The sequence below is a fragment of the Neovison vison genome, chromosome 1, assembly GCF_020171115.1.
Source record: "Neovison vison isolate M4711 chromosome 1, ASM_NN_V1, whole genome shotgun sequence".
Lineage (NCBI taxonomy): Eukaryota > Metazoa > Chordata > Mammalia > Carnivora > Mustelidae > Neogale > Neogale vison.
In genome coordinates this window covers 42,994,077-43,012,106 of record NC_058091.1, presented here as the reverse complement: position 1 = coordinate 43,012,106, position 18,030 = coordinate 42,994,077, and the positions used below count along the sequence as shown (strand labels likewise).

General features: G+C 35.2%; 1 protein-coding gene across 3 annotated transcripts in view; it reads left to right on the top strand.

The window, feature by feature from the left end:
- Positions 1–18,030, top strand: part of ZNF292 (zinc finger protein 292) — an 88,177-nt gene that overhangs the window by 41,466 nt on the left and 28,681 nt on the right. Inside the window, exons 2-4 of one of the 3 annotated variants that reach the window (XM_044246040.1) lie at positions 2,601–2,755; positions 3,146–3,224; positions 5,453–5,588. In XM_044246040.1, coding sequence (XP_044101975.1) covers positions 2,601–2,755; positions 3,146–3,224; positions 5,453–5,588 — 370 coding nt within the window. Of the gene's footprint in view, positions 1–2,600; positions 2,756–3,145; positions 3,225–5,452; positions 5,589–10,024; positions 10,048–18,030 lie in introns of those variants that run through there. The other 2 variants (XM_044246052.1, XM_044246045.1) reach the window with 2 other exon arrangements.

Below are 18,030 nucleotides of genomic sequence, written 5' to 3'. Positions count from 1 at the left end.
GTTGTGGGGTTAATTGCCCTAATTTCAGTACTGTTAGGTCTCTGGGAATACGGAGGCCCAAGGAAAGGGAGAGAGATGGTCAGTAGAGCAGTCAGAACACACGCAACATTTATAGATTAAGTTCACTGTCTTAGATGAACGCGCTTTGTGGTGCCCTAAAAACAGTGACAGTAGTAGTTACATCAAAGATCACAGATCACCATAGCAAATATAATTATAATGAAAAGTTTGAATTATTGTAAGAATTATGAAAATGTGACAGATACAAAGTGAGCCAATAGCTGATGGGAAAACTATGCTGATAGACTTGCTCAATGCATGGTTGCCAGAAACCTTCAGTTTTTAAAAAACTGCAGCTTTGAAGCACAATGAGGTGAAGTGCAACAAAAGAGGTCCTCCTAGGTATGTGCATGTGTGTAGACTTTAGGGTTTCTTTTGGTTAGAAGATAAGAAAAGGAAAAAGCTTATAATTTCAAACCCATTTGGAAAGTGGTGTGCTTTATTTTGTCTTCTTTTCCAGCTAAAGTTAAAACTCTTTTATGGAAATTGATTCGTTACTGCTAGAGGACTAATAGGGGAAACCTAAGCTTTTAATCTTATCCATGTTAGATTAGAAGCATTTGCCCGGCACGAAATTTCCTAGGCATCTAAACACTTTTTCCAGAAAAAGGAAAATAATATTTAATAACTTTGTGTAGAAAGACAGGTGTTAGCTAAAGTAAGAATTGTACGCACAGTTTTTAATTCTGAAATTCTTGAATATGTGAGGTCATCCTCTGCTACATCACCATAAAATGCCCAAGGAACACATTAAAACCAGCTTTAAAAACAGAATGCTATACTCTGTTTCATTCGTAGAAATAGAAAGATGGTTACAAACAATCCCAAAATGCAGATATTTCCATTCAGTTGGTAGGTTTGGTTTAGATTTTATAAATTCTTTTTTTTTTTTTTAAGATTATATTTTTATTAGAGAGTGAGCAAGCATCCATGCATACACAAGCCAAGGGAAGGGCAGGAGGAGAGGGAGAATACACAGGGCTGGATATTTATACAAGTTCTGTTGAGGGATTTTTTCTTTTTACTGCTAACACGAAATACATGTTCTTTCTCTATACCATTTCTCTAACTCTCCAACACCAAATTAGATTTCTTACCATTGAATTCTGACAGTTAACTCCCTGAACTTAACATCAGACCTCCCAGTTTAAAGGCTCAGTCCCACAAGACTGCCCTCGCTTTAGACATCAGTGGCAAGTTTGGATCTCCAGGTTACCTGCATTTCTGTCCAACTTGGAGAGGATCAGGGTCTGTGAATTTATGACTGCTCAGAGAGTGAGTTGTTACTGTGTTGCTCTTCAGTTCACCAGATTCCTCCTTTTAGTCCTCCTTTCTTCCTTATTCTCCCTGATCACTTACTGCTGTTAGAGGGACTAGAGAGGACAAGGCAGTGTTTTGAGTGTTTGTAAGTTCTTCCTTCCTCCTTCCTAACTTTTTGTCTTCTTTCCTACCTTTCTTCTGCCTATCTACATATTTTTTAAAAGCTGCTTCTCTATGCCAGAGGATGTAAGCCCTCACGGAGTTTTCATCCAAAATACCCTCTTTTCTGGGAAAGGGCACCTGAATTTCCAGATGTGGGGAGATGAGTCTTAAATCTTGAAGTGTGAAGAGAACCAACTATGGCAGTTTTCTATTTTGTGAAAACAGTTAGTAAAATTATAGAACCTTTTAGATAATACTTTTTAGTAATTCGCTATTTTAATAGTTGTAGAGTCTTAAATGTGGGTGTCTTTAAACGCTGCTGCCAGTTTCTTCCACCGCTTCTTTAGGATAAACAGCAGGGGGAGGGTGGTTTTGTTGTTTTGTTTTCTTACTTTCAGTAATTCTGATAAGGTATATTTGAAATATTTGCTTCACTAAGGGATGAAGAGTTTTTTATTTAAAAAAAATAAGCACTTTATTCCAAAAGTTACTTAATCTTATAATTTTTAATATCTTTAATACTGATTTTATGTATGTTGAAGCTCTTATTACAATTTTTTAAATGATAGATTGTCATAAAAATAGTAATATGTTGCACTGTTATTTTTTTTAACTGAAAAATTACATGTCTTCTGGCTGTTTGCAATTTATTTTAGTTGTTGAATTTTATGCTTTTTATATGAAAAATAGAAATGTAAATATTTGAAATTCTTTACTGCTTGCCTTCTGGTGAAGCTTGTCTAGGTATCTTCTTTTTAACATAACTTCTAGATCTCAGCAGTTTTGAGGTGAAAGGTGGCATTTTGACTAGAGAAAGAAGTTAGAAGAAGATAGAAGAAGTTAGAAAGAAGTTAGAAGATAATGCTTGCACTACTTAACATCCTTCATGAAATGATGCTGTTGTTGGATAATTAACACTAATCTTTTCTCCTACGAACAGCTGTTGGAAATAAGACTATGGCTTTATTACTTTTAATATTTTAATCAGTGTAAGCTACTTTTTGTTTTTATAAATATTTTATTTTTCAAGATTTCTCAGGGAGGAAAGAGAAACAGTTGATGAACTAATGTGTATTTTGATTTACATTGAATACTTTCTGTTATTCTTTCCAAAACAGACACTCCTTGAATATGCAGAGAAATGGAAAACTTCAGAAGATCCTTTACCTTTATTGGAGGTATACACAGTGGCTATCCAAAGTTATGTTAAAGCCCGACCTTATCTTACCTCTGAATGTGAAAATGTAGCATTGGTTCTGGAACGCTTGGCATTGTGAGTAGACCTTTGAGTAAATAAAAAATTAGATTTAGCTTTTTTTTTTTTTTTTTTTTTTTAAAGAATTTACTTATTTATTGGACAGAGAGAGACACAGCTAGAGAGGGAATGCAAGCAGGGAGAGTGGGAGAGGGAGGAGCAGGGACCCTGACGCGGGGCTCCATCTCAGGACCCTGGGACCAGGACCTGTTCGGAAGGCAGATGCTTAACGATTGAGCCACCCAGGCGCCCCTAGATCAAGCTTTTTTGTTTTAATTCTGTATCTCAGGATAGTTTAATTTTAAATAGAATAGTTATGGGGTATCTGCTGATAACAAAGATTATTTGTTTTATTTTACTTTGAATTTTAATAAATGTTTGTATCCTTACCAATTTTTTGTTTTTTAGAAGCTGTGTTGAACTTTTACTGTGTCTGCCTGTTGAGTTATCAGATAAACAGTGGGAACAGTTTCAGACACTGGTGCAGGTGAGAACATTTACCTATTAGATTTCATATAGGTATATCATATCCTTTTTCTTTATTAATAAATTATTTGGTTATACTTCAAACCATCTAAGTAATAACAGGCATTATTTGCTGCTCTTATTAACACTGGTGTCATTCATATGCTAGATGTTCAACCAATGTGTGTTAAATGATGATATACATTTAAATAGATTGATTGAATATTGTTGCAGTGTTCTTTAAGATCAGTTAATTAATACTTTGCCAGACCAGTAAGGGAAAACAAAAGAAAATGCCCTAATTTGTATTTAGAAACAGTTTACTTGCCGAAAATCTGCAATATGCCTTAAATTAATGTAATATATCATTTAATCCTTATGAAAATTTTGTGGGGGAAGGTGTATTTTTCCCATTTTAAAGGTGAGGAAACTGAGGCTCATACTTTAAAATATTTACCCAAATTTATACAGCTAATACTACAGAGTAGTTACTTGAATCAGGGTTCTTTTTTTCAAAATCCATGCTTTTCGCCTGTAACTGAAAACACATGCTTTGTCTCTCTTGTTTAGTGCTGTTACTCTACCTTACAGAAGTACTACACAATTTAGTACTTAGTTGTGTTGGAGTATTTTCAAGAATGTTAAATTTTGTTTCAAGCACTAGATTGTGCTGGATATACTATAGCTTCAAGTAAGTTTTGATTAATTGATTAACTAAAAAGAATGATTTTACTAGTTAGTTTTAGAAAGTATTTCTCTTTCTCTAGCCAGAGTTCATAAAACATGTTTGGCTTGATTTTTTTTTTTTTTTTTCCTGTAGCAATTAAAGAGAACTAGTTGCAAATTTCAGAAGCATGTGAAATAAACTGTAGTTAGGTAGAGAAGTCAGCTTTCCTTTTTAATATTAACCATTAAAATCTTAATCAATTGCAAAATTCTGGAAAGGATTTATATCTTAATATCATAGAATTCCACATAGTGTCTTACACATAATTAATTGTTGAAATGAAGGTGTTGAAATGAAGGTCTTGTGTTTGTTACATTGCAACTAATTTTTTGATCACGTAATTTCTACTTCAGAGTATCAGTAACTCATGTCTTAGGTGGTTTTTCCAGCAAGTATTTATTTTTAGGCAAATAATTATTTTAGAACTTTTCATTGTTTGGCATTCTACCTCAGAATTAATTAAGTTGTTTATGTACAAATACAATACTGAATTCCTTATGCTATTTTGTCAGCATATGATAACTTTTAAACTTTCCCTTTTGAAATAGTAGCACTAGTTGATACTTTTTCATATGGGTTAATGAGAAGGAAATAACTCTTTAAATCCTTATATGGTAGATTTCAGCAATTGTTCGAAGAAACTTTCTTAAAGCACTGGAACTTGTTGCAGTGGGGAGAGTTTATGGTTTTGAGGAATAAACTTTTTGAATAAACATAGCATGTAGCTTTAAGAGTTTCCATGACACTTTGTTCTCATTTCAGAGCTCCCTTGGGGTTATTTTGTATTTGCCTAACAGCATTTGTTTCATTTTACCTGTGTTTTACTGTTTTAACTTTTTTTTACCCCACTAGAGGATAAGCCCCATAAATGCAGGGACCATTTGCTCTCTTCCCTAGTCCTTTGCCTGTAGAAATTCCCAATAAATATTTTCTGAATTGAATAAAAACCATTGGTCTTTCATGTCTTGAAGAATATGCTAATTGCATGAACACTTGGAAACAACTAGTAATCAAGTTTTAGTGTCAGTTTTAAATAGAATATTGCCAAATCTATATAATGAATACATGAAAAACCATGCATTTAGTTTTCCTAAGTCCCTTTTATTGGAATATGTGTATGTTGTCATTTAGGCCTTGATGCAGATCTGTCCTTTATTAATGGTAGTTTTTTTTGGGAAAAAGTTTTTTACTAACACAGGATATAAAATGTGTAAGGTCTTTTATATTATGGATATTCTGATAGCTTCCTTCAGAAGTAACTTTGTTCTTGGTCTAGATTTGGGAAAAATAATTTTGACTTATTTGTAGAAATACATTGTATTTATTTAAAAGTTACAATTGATACAATTCTTGAGATTCATCTTTAAGAATCGGAAGTAAAGGAATTCAGCACTTTGTAATGTGATGTGAAATTTTTAAGATAAAAGTCTGATTTTTCAAAAGTTTAGTATTATATTTAGAGCTTGATAAGCTTGCTTTTAAAATCTGTTGTAATTCTTTGGATGTTTATTTAATATTTATAGGTAGCTCATGAAAAGCTGATGGAGAATGGCAGCTGTGAATTGCATTTTTTAGCTACTCTAGCTCAAGAGACTGGGGTGTGGAAAAACCCGGTACTGTGCACTATACTTTCCCAGGAACCATTGGATAAGGATAAAGGTAAATTTTCTAGAGAGAGAGAGAAAAAGAAAAAAAGAAAAAAAAAAAAAAAAACCATTAGTCTAGAAAAAATAAATACTTAAAATTGTTTTGATAAATATAATTCATTTCAAGATTTCCCAAAGAAGGACCATTCAATTAAATTTTAGCTGAGGTACTTGAGGCCCTTCACCTTATTTTTATTTGGGGGAAGATGTATTTATAGGATATTACACAGTCTTAGAGGAACAGAAAAACTAAAAATATTCCCCAGCATGTTTTCACATAGAGGAATTCCCTCGGCAATATCCTGACAGGTGGCAATCTATCTTGTATTTGATAACTTACTTGACAGATGGCGAAGCAGAAGTAGGGTAGTTAAATGATTTTCCTCAAAATAGAGAAAGAAATTAAACCTAGAACTCTCAAGTCTTCTGCCTCTAAGATTAGTACTCTTTCTCAACAGCTTATCACTCCATTTTATTTTATTCTGTTTTGTTGTTATTTTATGAGCTTGGGTAATAAAGATCCCAGTTAAACTCAACTGGCAGATACCCTGTTGGAAGTAGATGGTTAAATCACGAGTAATATGTGTAAACGCTTAATGTTCAGAGCTCAAAATTTTTATATACCATGAAGAAGAGCATAGTTACTGTCTTTTGGTATTTTTCTTGAAATTTACTTAGGAAAGTGCCCAGATTTCACCCAAACTTTTCCCAAGGTATTTAACTGAAGAAGTAAATAAACTTCTTCTCTTGTTTATTGCTGCTTTGCTTGTTGATGGATGGCAAACTTTAGATATTTTGCTGTGTGGTAGCAAATTGTGAAGGCTCTGAGAAAGGAGTTAGGTCTGTTGCTTGTGAAGTCTTCTGATACATTGATACCTTCCAGCCAATCCCCAAACTTCTCCTCAAACTGGTTTTTCCTACCTGGCTCCCCTCTTAAAATTTCTCTGTGCTTTCCTTATAGTTCTAGCAATGTTACCTCTTTCTTAATTTTCTTAATTTTCACAGGCAAATTATTTTTAGTACCCCCTTCCATGGTAGATATCCACAGTATTCTCACAGTATTACAGTATTCTCAGGACTTTGGAGAAATGGGAACTGGACTCTCATTATTTAAATTAATAATAAGAACAACATTTAAAATTGAGAATCTTAGAATTTTTTTTGCCTTTGGCATATTAGTTACATTCCCAGTATACTAATACCACTAAGATTTTGTTCTTATAATCAAATTATACTTTCTAATCTATTCAGCTTTTGGATATACTGGATATAGTATATTACTACTAATATCAGATTACATTGTATAGTTCCTAACAGTTTGAAATGTGCTTTTATATTCATGGTTTCATTTAACCTTGATGATCGTGTGAAAAAGGTAGGATCTTTATTATCCCTATTTTACAGATGAGAAAATGGAGGCTCAGAAAGATTGGTTGTCTTTTCAGTATTACATTGCCAGTGTTGTGAGGCAGAGCCAGGAATTGAAGTCAGGACCTCTCTTCATTTAAATCATGACCTGTTGCACCTAGCCTAATAAAATTGCACCTAGCTTAAATAACTAACTCCTTTTTTCTGTTATCAGTTTCTGAAGAGCATTTTTGCTAAGCTCACACATTACACTAAAACAGAAAAATGGAACCTTTACCTTAGCAGAGATTTAAAATTTATTTTAAAAGAATATGTGCTCCAGGGACGCCTGGGTGGCACAGTGGTTAGGGCCTCTGCCTTCGGCTCAGGTCATGATCCCAGGGTTCTGGGATCGAGCGAGCCTTGCATCGGGCTCTCTGCTCAGCGGGGAGCCTGCTTCCTCCTCTCTGCCTGCCTGTCTGCCTACTTGTGATCTCTGTCTGCCAAATAAGTGAATGGAATCTTTAAAAAAAAAAAAAAAAGAATATGTGTTCCATTTCCTTACTTGCTTAAATGTGCCTAACATCATTTCTGTTAGCAAAGTCTCTGCCCATCTCTTTGCTGCTTTATTTCTTGTTCTTTGCCTGACTTAGCTACTAGAGTAATTTGGATTATTCAGCCAAGAGGAATTTCTTAAAATGGCAGTGAATTGTAGGTAGCCAGACGTTAATAAAACTAAATGAAGCAGTCAGATGCTAAATGACAGAGATTTTGTAGCCATAATCTTTACTTGGTTCTCTGTTATTTAGAATGTCTCTTTGATGGGAGTCATTTTATGAATAATCACAGAAGCTAGAAGTGTATGTTGAAAAAGTTGAAGGAATTAACATTTTACACCAAATATTAATTTATTTACATTATCAAACTTGATGATTCAGAAGGATGGGGAACTTTTAGCTTTAAATACCCAGTCTCTTAGTTTAACTTAACTACAGCAGGTTTGAAGAGAACTAGAGCTTAGAGAATAATACATCTCAGGAGGCTATGCTCATTACTTTGTTTATAGTGAACCCTTTGGAGGTTTGATGTAGTATTTGAACAGTAATCTACCTAATTGTGATTTCTTTTAAAATATTTATTTCTCAGAGAGAGAGAGAGGGAGAGGGAGCAAGTGAGCACACAAGCAGGCAGAGTGGCATCTAGGGACAGAGAGAGAAGCAGGTTCCCTGCTGAGCAAGGAGCCCAGTGTGGGATTTGATCCCAGGGCTCTGGTCTGGGATCATGAGCTGGGCCGAAGGCAGCGGCTTAACTGACTGAGCCACCCAGGCATCCCAGAATTTTTTTTTTTAATTGACTAAATTTGGACTCCCTAAAACCCAGCTAATCCAAGAAATGCTCTTCAATTTGGGGGATTGAGGGTGGGTGAAAATGCTGGTTTCGCTATTAAGGTTTTAGCATCCTAGAATAAAGTAACTCTAATAACTAAATTTACACAATTCAAGGTGCCCTTTGAATTTCATAAGGAACTTTAAGCTTATGTATTACTTTTATCTTTCTTTGGTCATAATCTCAGGATTGCAAAGACAATGCTAATTTTTTTTTTTAAACCCAATTTTAACTGCCTTCTAAATATCACTGACAAATAAATGGGCCTTCTCTCTCTCTCTCTCTCTTTTTTAAAGATTTAATTTATTTATTTGACAGACAAAAAGACAGGGAACACAAAGCAGGGGCAGTGGAAGAGGGAAAAGCAGGCTCCTTCTGAGTGGGGAGCCCGATGTGGGGCTCAGTTTCAGAACCCTGGGATCATGACCTGAGCTGAAGGCAGATGCCTAACGACTGAGCCACCCAGGCACACCAGTTGGCCTTCTCTTAAACACCAGTTTATTTGCTAGAGAGATGGTTTGCTGTGTAGTTCAGTCTATTCTTAACCTGTGATTCTTTACTATAAAAATTGTGTAAACTACATTCTTAGAATTCCATCTTCTGGATCTAGTACTACCCCTAGAGCCATGCCAAACAAAGTGTAAGCCCCTCTTTCATGCCATAGCAAGGTTTTTTAAATGTATTTTTTGGATCTCTTTAATACGTAATTCTCAGAACTTAATGTGTACCCTGAATATGATCTGGCTGACTTTGAGGTCATTGGTTCTCTGATTTTTCATTCTGACAATTTATACTTGTAGTGTGACTTAAGATGACATTAAATTTTTTGGGTAGCCATATCATTCGTACAGGTCCGTGAAAATTACTAATCACGCAAAAACTTTTAAAAATAAATAGTACCCTTAAATTACCAACTACATTTTTATACTTTCCTTTGGCACACGAAGCATTGCTTTTTTTCCCCCCTGCTTAATTTCAGTGTTAGATTCATTCTGTGTTTGCAACTTTTCAGCATTCTTTTCAATCTTGATTTTGTTATTCAAGGTGCATGCCCTTACCAGTTGCCTCTTGTTAACATATATTCTTTTGGCATCCACGTCCTTGAAAATAACCATAAAATGGTCATGTCCAGAAACATAGCCCCTCAGATACTTAACAGAAATCTTCCTTCTTGCCTTCAGTCCTTAATCAGTACTCTGATTATGGTTGTTTGATAAAATACGCCTGTTTTTCCTTGTGTCTGCTCCATGATTTTACTTTTTTGTATATATAAGGATTTGATGAAAGACCCTAACACCATAACAAGTATTTGGCTGGAGTTCTTTTTTTTTTCTTGCTAGAGTTCTTTTAAGCAATAATGTTTAATACTGAGGTTAGTATGAGTTAATTTGTAATTTTTAAAACTTTTTATTTTAGAATAGTTTTAGAATTACAGAAAAATTGTGAAGAGTTCGCCTATACACCACTACTAATTTTTTTTACTCTTCGTATCTTGTATTAGTATGATACATTTGTCACAGTTAATAGACTAGTATTTATACTTTGTTATTAACTAACTTCCGTACTTTATTCAGAGTTCCTTAGTTTTTACCTAATGTCCTTTTTCTGTTCCAGGATCCCATCCAGGATACCACATTACATTTAGTCGTCATGTCTTCTTAGGCTCCTCTTGGCTGTGACAATTTTTCAGACTTTCCTTGTTTTTGATGACCTTGAAAGTTTTGAGGAATACTGGTCAGGTATTTTGTAGAATGTCCCTTAATTGGGAGTTGTCTGATGTTGCTCTCATGATTAGAACTGGACTTATGGATTTGGGGAGGAAGATCACAGAGGTAAAATGCCATTGTTATCACATCATATCAAGGGTACATATTGTCCACATGACTTCTCATTGTTGATAATAACCTTGATCACCTGGCTGAGGTAGTGTGTTTGTCAGGTTTCTCCACTTTAAAGTTACTCTTTTTCTCCCTTTTTATACCATACTCTTTGGAGGGAAGTTACTACATGCAGCCCACACTTAAGTGGTGAAATTTAAGCTCTACATCCTGGAGGAGGGCAGTATCTACACAGATTATTGGAATTTACACAGCTTTATCTTTCCCCCATTCATTTGTTTATATCTATATGGACTAATGAATATTCGTTTTATACTTTGGTCATAATCCAATATTACTTTATTTCGTTACTCAGATTGTCCCAGCTTTGGCCATTGGGAATCCTCTTATTTATTAATTTCTGTATTCTTTTGATATACCCCTGTCATTAAGGGTTGTGTTTTTTATTTGAGTACTTTCTTGCTTTCTGGCACTGTAAGGTGCTCCAACTTACTTTACATATTTCCTGTCCCAGTCCTAGAATCAGCTGTTTTTTCAAGGAGCCATTATTCTTTTTTCTTGGAGAACAGTAATAGAAACCAAGACCTGATAACTGGGTGTGTTTATTGCTACTGAAGTGACATTGTTTCTAGGGTGTCATTGCTTCTAGGTCCTCTCAACAGACAAAACAAATTATATGTAGGTGTACTAATCTGTGTGTAGACACATCTGTAACTATTTCCATATGTAATCAGCTGTATTTACATCAGACTAAATAGGAGGGTCCATACTGATATCTTTCTTCCACTAATCCATACCAAAAGGATCACTCTAGTCTTGTCTTTTTGCTTATCTCACTTCAACAGACTGTCTGGTAATGGGAATCATGCACTAATACAGTCTTTTCAGACTGACCTTTTACCATTTGCTATCTATATACTTAATCAGCATTATTTTACATGTATAGTGATTTCAGAATTGATAACACATACCTTTGTGGAAAACAACTTTACTGATTAGAATATAATGCTTATGTATAATTTCTCTTGCCATTTTTCTTATGGACTCCACTCATTCAAAGATATGAATCTTTGAATTCATATCTTTGGCAGGCACTTTAGTTCCTACCTCTTTCAGTGAAGTTCTTTCATAACATTTATAATACAGTTGGGTTTTTTATCCCCTGTATTCATTTCATCCTGGGCTTCCCCAACCTCCTAAATATTTTTTTTAAGTTTGCATACCTTAAGATTTCTTGTTTGTGCTGTAAAGTTCTATAGGCTTTGACAAATGCATAGTATATACGTGTATCCACCATTACAGTATCATACAGAATTGTTTCACTACCATACATAAAAAAAAAATCAACTATCTTCACCCACTGAATGCTCTTCTAAACACCCGATAACTACTGATTTGTTTACCATCTCTGTAGTTTTGGCTTTTTGAGAATGTCATATAATTATAGCCTTTGGTCTAGCTTCTTTTACTTGGCATATGCATTTAACATTCATCTATGTCTTGAATACCTTAATGGCTCATTCCTTTTTATTGCTGAATTGTATACCATATTATGTGTGGTATGACTGTACCAGTTTCTTCATTTATCTATTAAAAGACATCTTGTTTACTACCATTGCTGTTTATGAATAAAGCTACTGTAAACATTTGTATGCAAGTTTTGGGGCAGACATAAGTTTCACATGAATTGGGTAGATACTAGGAGTAAGATTGTTAGATCATGGGGCACCTGGGTGGCTCACCTGTTAAGCGTCTGCCTTTGGCTCAGGTCGTGATCCCAGGGTTCTGAGATCAAGCCCCACATTAGGCTCCCTGCTCAGCAGGAGCCTGCTTCTCCCTCTTCCACTCCCCCTGCTTGTGTTTCCTCTCTTGCTGTCTCTCTCCTTCAAATAAATAAAGTAAATAAAATCTTTTAAAAAAAAAAAAAAAAGATTCTGTTCTTTAAAAAAAAAAGATTGCTAGATCATATGGTAAGACTGTGTCTTGCTTTGTAAGAAACTGCTGAACTGTTTTCTAAAGTGGCTATACCATTCTGTATTCTCACCAGCAGTGAATGAGAATTCCTGTTGCTCTAGACCCTCATTTGTAATTGGGATTACCTATTTTGGGAATTGTACCCATTCTAATAGGTCTGTAGTAATACTACATTTTTGTTTCAATTAGCATTTCTGTAATGACATCAGATACTGAACATGTTTTCATATGCATATTTGCCATCTGTGTATCTTTGATGAGCATCCCTTTAGGTTTTTTTTCCTTATTTTTAATCAGTTTGTTTGTTTTCCTATTGTTATAACAATTCTTAGTATATTTTGGATACGAGTTCTTTATCAGATACGAGTTTTGCAAATAAGTTCTTTCAGTCTGTAACTGATGCTTTTCCTTAACAGTGTCTTTCACAGAGCATAAATTTTAAAATTCTAATGAAGTTCAACTTACACAAATTTTTCCATTTGTGGATTGATCATGCTTTTGGTGTTTTACCCCAAAATTCATTACCACGGGGCGCCTGGGTGGCTTAGTTGGTTAAGCTGCCTTTGGCTCAGGTCATGATTCCAGGGTCCTGGGATTGAGTGCCACATCAGGCTCCTTGCTCAGCGGGGAGCCTGCTTCTCTCTCTGCCTCTGTCTGCTACTCTGCCTGCTTGTACATGTGCGCGCGTGCTCTCTCTCCCTCTCTCTCTCTCTCCCTCTCTGACAAATAAATAAATAAATAAAATCTTAAAAAAAAAAAAAAAAACCACACACATCATTACCACTATGTTAACTATACTGGAATTAAAATGAATTAATATAGGGCACCTGGGTGGCTCAGTAGGTTAAGTGGCTGCCTTCAGCTCAGGTCATGATCCCAGTGTTCTGGGATCAAGTCCCGCATCAGGCTCCTTGCTCAGTGGAGAGCCAGCTTCTCTCTCTCCCTCTTCTGCTGCTCTGCCTACTTGTGTTCTCTCTCTGTCAAATAAATAAATAAAATCTAAAAAAAAAAAAAATCCATACCAAAAAAAGTAAAGTGACTGGTATTTGGTATTATCAAATCTAGAGTTCTATAGATTTCTCTCAAAGAAGTTTTATAATTTCACATTTAACATTTGGGTCTCCAGTACATATTGAGATAATTTTTGTGACAAGTGTAACCTAGTTTATATTTAGTGAATCTGTCTTGGCTCTTAACAGTCACATATCTTCTGAACAATCACAGACCATGTTTTTAATATGATTAATTTTGAAATTTATTCAGGATTATATGTATTGCTTAGCCCCATTTTGAAAATTACTTTTTCCCATCTATTTTCCTTTGTTCCATTGTTCTGCCCTTTTAAATCCAAAGCTTATTAACAGAACCACCATTAGAGGAATTCTCCTTTTTCTCTGTCATCATAAATAATACTAGTCAGACCCAAATAGTCTTTCTCCAGAAGTCACCCACCTCTGCCAATTTGATTGTTCTCAACATTTTTGGTAAGCTACAGATCATTTTGGATTCTAGCCTTAATAGCATTTTGCATAGATTAGTACCAGCATAGGCTAGTACCAGGTCTGTAACACTTAACAGTGTGTGCATCATTAGTCCTAAGCCTGCTTTCCATTTTGTACATGTCATCATTTTATAATCTAAACTGAGAGTGCCCTATTACAGTCACACTGAAATCCTTCAAACCTGTCCCTTATGCTTCTATATTGGGATATTTTGCAATTGCACAAATCACATTTTTGTTAGCTTGCCAGTCCTTTCTTAATCTTAAGCTGCAGTCCCCCCCCCCCGCCCCAGCCCCTTCTTTTTCAAAGGAAATTTCTTTTTTTTTCCTCAAAGGAAATTTCTAAAGCTTAAGCTTTACCACAGTACTTAAAAATCCTTAAGAATTTTGTGAGAAAATAAGTCTTTATTTCAGTAACAAACTTTACATTTAAAATTGAAGGTAGAAAAATTGTTCCCTGGTTTATCAGATGTTAGCATGCGTAAGATACAATATTTTGAAGGGTGGGAAGATGGGAGGAGAGAGCAGATGATAACTTATACTTCCCAGGTAAATAGGATGAGGTCAGATCTGATTACATGGAGCTGCATTCACTCTGATACTTCTGGTGTATTTTTCGTGTGTGTATGTAGAGCTTTACATGTCTATACAGAGAAGGCCAGAAGAAGTGACTCTGAAAATTAGATTTAAATCTGTTAACAGTTTCTTTGTGTTAGGACATTTCTTACAGAAAGTCACTAAAAAGAGTACCTTAAAGACTATATTAAGTACTTTTAGAAATACAGTTGGCCTGACTTGTTTCTCTTTAGTTTTGTGTAGTTTTTTTTCTTTTCTCTCTTTCTCTCTCTGTTTCTTTTTTTCTTATTGTTTGATTTCCCCCCCTTTTTTTTTTTTTGGCCTTACCTCCTCCTGTCTTCTGTGCCCTTAATTGACCTTGTCTTGGTATAAAAAAATAATTGAATGGAACAGTCTATATTTTATTTTTAAAAATCACTTCTAAACTAGACTGCCATTTACTTATGTATGACCCTTAGATCCTTGAGGATCAGTGACTGGATAGAATTAAGCTGATAGAATTTAACTGTAGAAAAACCTATAAAAGTGTTCACTTCCATTTTTGATTGATGACATACTTATATTTAATATTAATTATATTCTTCTTATATAATTAAATATAAATGTGACCCCCAGATTTTCATTTTTACTAAAAATATTTTTAAAATACACTCATTGGTTTCTTGAAACATCTTTAAGCGTTCTGTTTTAATGAGTGTATTTTATAATAGCATTAATGGATAAATATGTCAATTAAATTCAGAACTCACAATGAAATCTTACTTCACATGAAAATTTTAGTGTTACATACTAACTGGGTTCATCTGTGGCATGGAATTTTTTTTAGTCTTTAAAAATTCTCTGTTTTTTTAAAAAAAGATTTTATTTCTTTGAGAGATAGTAAGAGAGTAGGAGTTGGGGGTCGGGAGGGGAGGCAGAAGCAGACTCCCCACTGACCAGAGAGCCCAATGCAGGCAGATCCAGGGACTCCAGAATCATGACCTGAGTTGAAGACAGTTGCTTAACCCAACTGAACCACCCAAGCACCTCTAGTCTATAAAAATTCTGTTTTATAGCAACCATGTCAGAAAATCAGTTATAATCATAAAGTTTTACCATAATCAAGTAATGACCATAAAGTTTCAGATTTAATGAAAAAACAAGCAACTTGATTTAAGAAATACTGAAATCTTTTAAGTAAAAAATTATATTTCTTATAAATATACTCCCTCAAGAAAGAGTGAATGGTAGGGTAAAGATTAAGACTATCCCTAATTGGTAATTTGGACTCTGAAATACAGATTCCTAGAGGAGTGCCTCTCAGTCCTGTCTGTGCTTAAATTCCCTAGAGAGTTTTTAGGCATTTCAGTGCTGGAGGCCTGCCTCAGACCAGAGTCTCTGGGTTTGAGCCCCAAGCTTCAGTGCTTTTTAGAAGATCAACATAATTGTGCAGCCATGGTTAAGAACCACTTAAGTACATCTTGAAGTGTTGTGTTTTTATTATATTTCTAAGTTTGGATACGTGTGACAGTGCTACATTGATTTATTTTTTACTGTGGTAAAAAAAATACAACAAAATGTACTATTTCATCATTTTTAATTGTGTAGTTCAGTATTGTTAAGTATATTCATATAGTTGTAAAACATATCTCCAGAACTTTTCCATCTTGCAAAACTAAAACTCTGTAACTTTTTTTTTTTTTTTAAAGATTTTATTTATTTATTTGACAGAGAGAGATCACAAGTAGGCAGAAAGGCAGGCAGAGAGAGAGGAGGAAGCAGGCTTTCCGCTGAGCAGAGAGCCCGATGCGGGACTCGATCCCAGGACCCTGAGATCATGACCTGAGAGAGATTACACAGTAGTAGTAGGAGGGGTAGGGGTTGGTCAATAGATGACCTGCTGAGCATTGAGCCTGACTTGGGGCTTAGTCTCGGGACCCTGAGATCATGACCTGACCTGATGTCATACACTTAACTAAGCCACCCAGGCTTCCCAATAATTTCTTTAAAAATCTGTAACAATTTAATATCAGCTCCCTCTACTGCATTTCTCCCAGTCCCTGGTTAACCACCATTTTACTTTTGGTGGCTGTGACTTTAGTTACCTTTGTAAGTAGAATTATATCATATTCACCTTTTGTGATTGGCTTATTTCACTTAGCATGAAGTTCTCAAGGAGCATCCATGTTGTAGCATGTCCCAGGATTTCTTCCTTTTTAAGAGTGAATAATAGTCCATTGCATTGATATACCACATTTTGTTTATTCATCTGTTGGTGGACATTGGGATTACTTCCTCTTCTTGGTCTTGTGAATAGCACTGCTATGAACGTGGGGCTGCATATGCATAAACGTGGGGGTGGGGGTGCATCTGCATATCACTTGAAGACCCTCCTTTCAGTTCTTTTGTCTACATACTCAGAAGTGGAATAGCTGGATCATATGGTAGGTAGTTCTGTTTTTAACTTTGACGAGCTTCCAGATTGTTTTCCATAGAAGTTGTACCATTTTACAGTCCCTTCAGTAGTGCACAAAGGTTCCAATCTCTCCATATCCTCACCAGCAGTATTTTCTGGGTTTGTTTGTTTTTTAATAATTATTCTGATGGGTATGAGACGATACCACATTGTAGTTTTGATTTGCATGTCTCTGATGATTAGTTGGGTACATTTTCATGTGTTTGTTGGTCTAAATGTCTGTTTTAAGTCCTTTACCCACTTTGTAATAGGACTATTTGATTTTTTTATTGTTGAGTTGCAAGAATTCTGTATATATTCTGGATATTAACCCCTTATCAGATACATGATTTGCAAATATTTTCTTCCATTATGTAGGTTGCCTTTTCACTCTGTTGATTCTTTCTTTTGATGCATTAAAAAAATTAGGTTTGATGTAGTTGCAGTTGTTTGTTTTTGTTGTCTATACCTTGGTGTCATATCCAGTAAATCCATGACAAGCCCAGTGTCTTCAAGCTTATCCCCTTTGTTTTCTTCTAGGGGTTTTATAGTTTGGGGTCTTTATCCATTTTGAGTTGTATAGTAATTGTCCAGCTTCATTCTTTTGCATGTGGACATGAGGTTTCCCAGCACTGTTTGTTGAAGAGACTGTCCATTTCTCACTGAGTGATCTTGGCACTCTGGTTAAAGATCATTTGACCATGTCTGTGAAGGTTTGTTTTTGGCCTTTTTGCTCAGTTGCATTGCCTATATGCCTATATGTCTGTCATTATGGTAGTACCACACTGTTTAGATTACTGTAGCTTTATGAATTATTTTGAAGTGAGGGAAGTATGACACTTCAAACTTTGTTCTTTTTCAAAATTGTTTTGGCTTTTGGGAGTCCCTTGAGATTTCATACGAATTTTAGGATGAATTTTTCTCTCTCTGCAAAAAATTATTGCGATTTGAGAGGAATTGTATTGAAATCTGGAAAGTTTCGGTAGCTGGACATCTTAACAATATTAAGTCTTTGAATCCACAAACATGGGGGCACCTGGGTGGCTCAGTGGGTTAAGCCTCTGCCTTCGGCTCAGGTCATGATCTCAGGGTCTTGGGATTGAGGCCCACATCGGGCTCTCTGCTCGGCAGGGAGCCTGCTTTCCCCTCTCGCTCTGCCTACTTATGATCTCTGTCTGTCAGATAAACAAATAAAAAAATCTTTGAATCCACAAACATGGGGATCTTTCTACTTGCATCTTTAGTTTATTTCAGCCATGTTTTGTAGATTTCAGGGTATAAGTCTTTCACTTTCTTCTTTAGGTTTATTCCTAAGTATTTTATTTTTTGTTGATACTGCAAATGGAATTGTTTTCTTAATTTCCTTTTTAGGTTGTTCATTGTTAGTATATAAAAATGC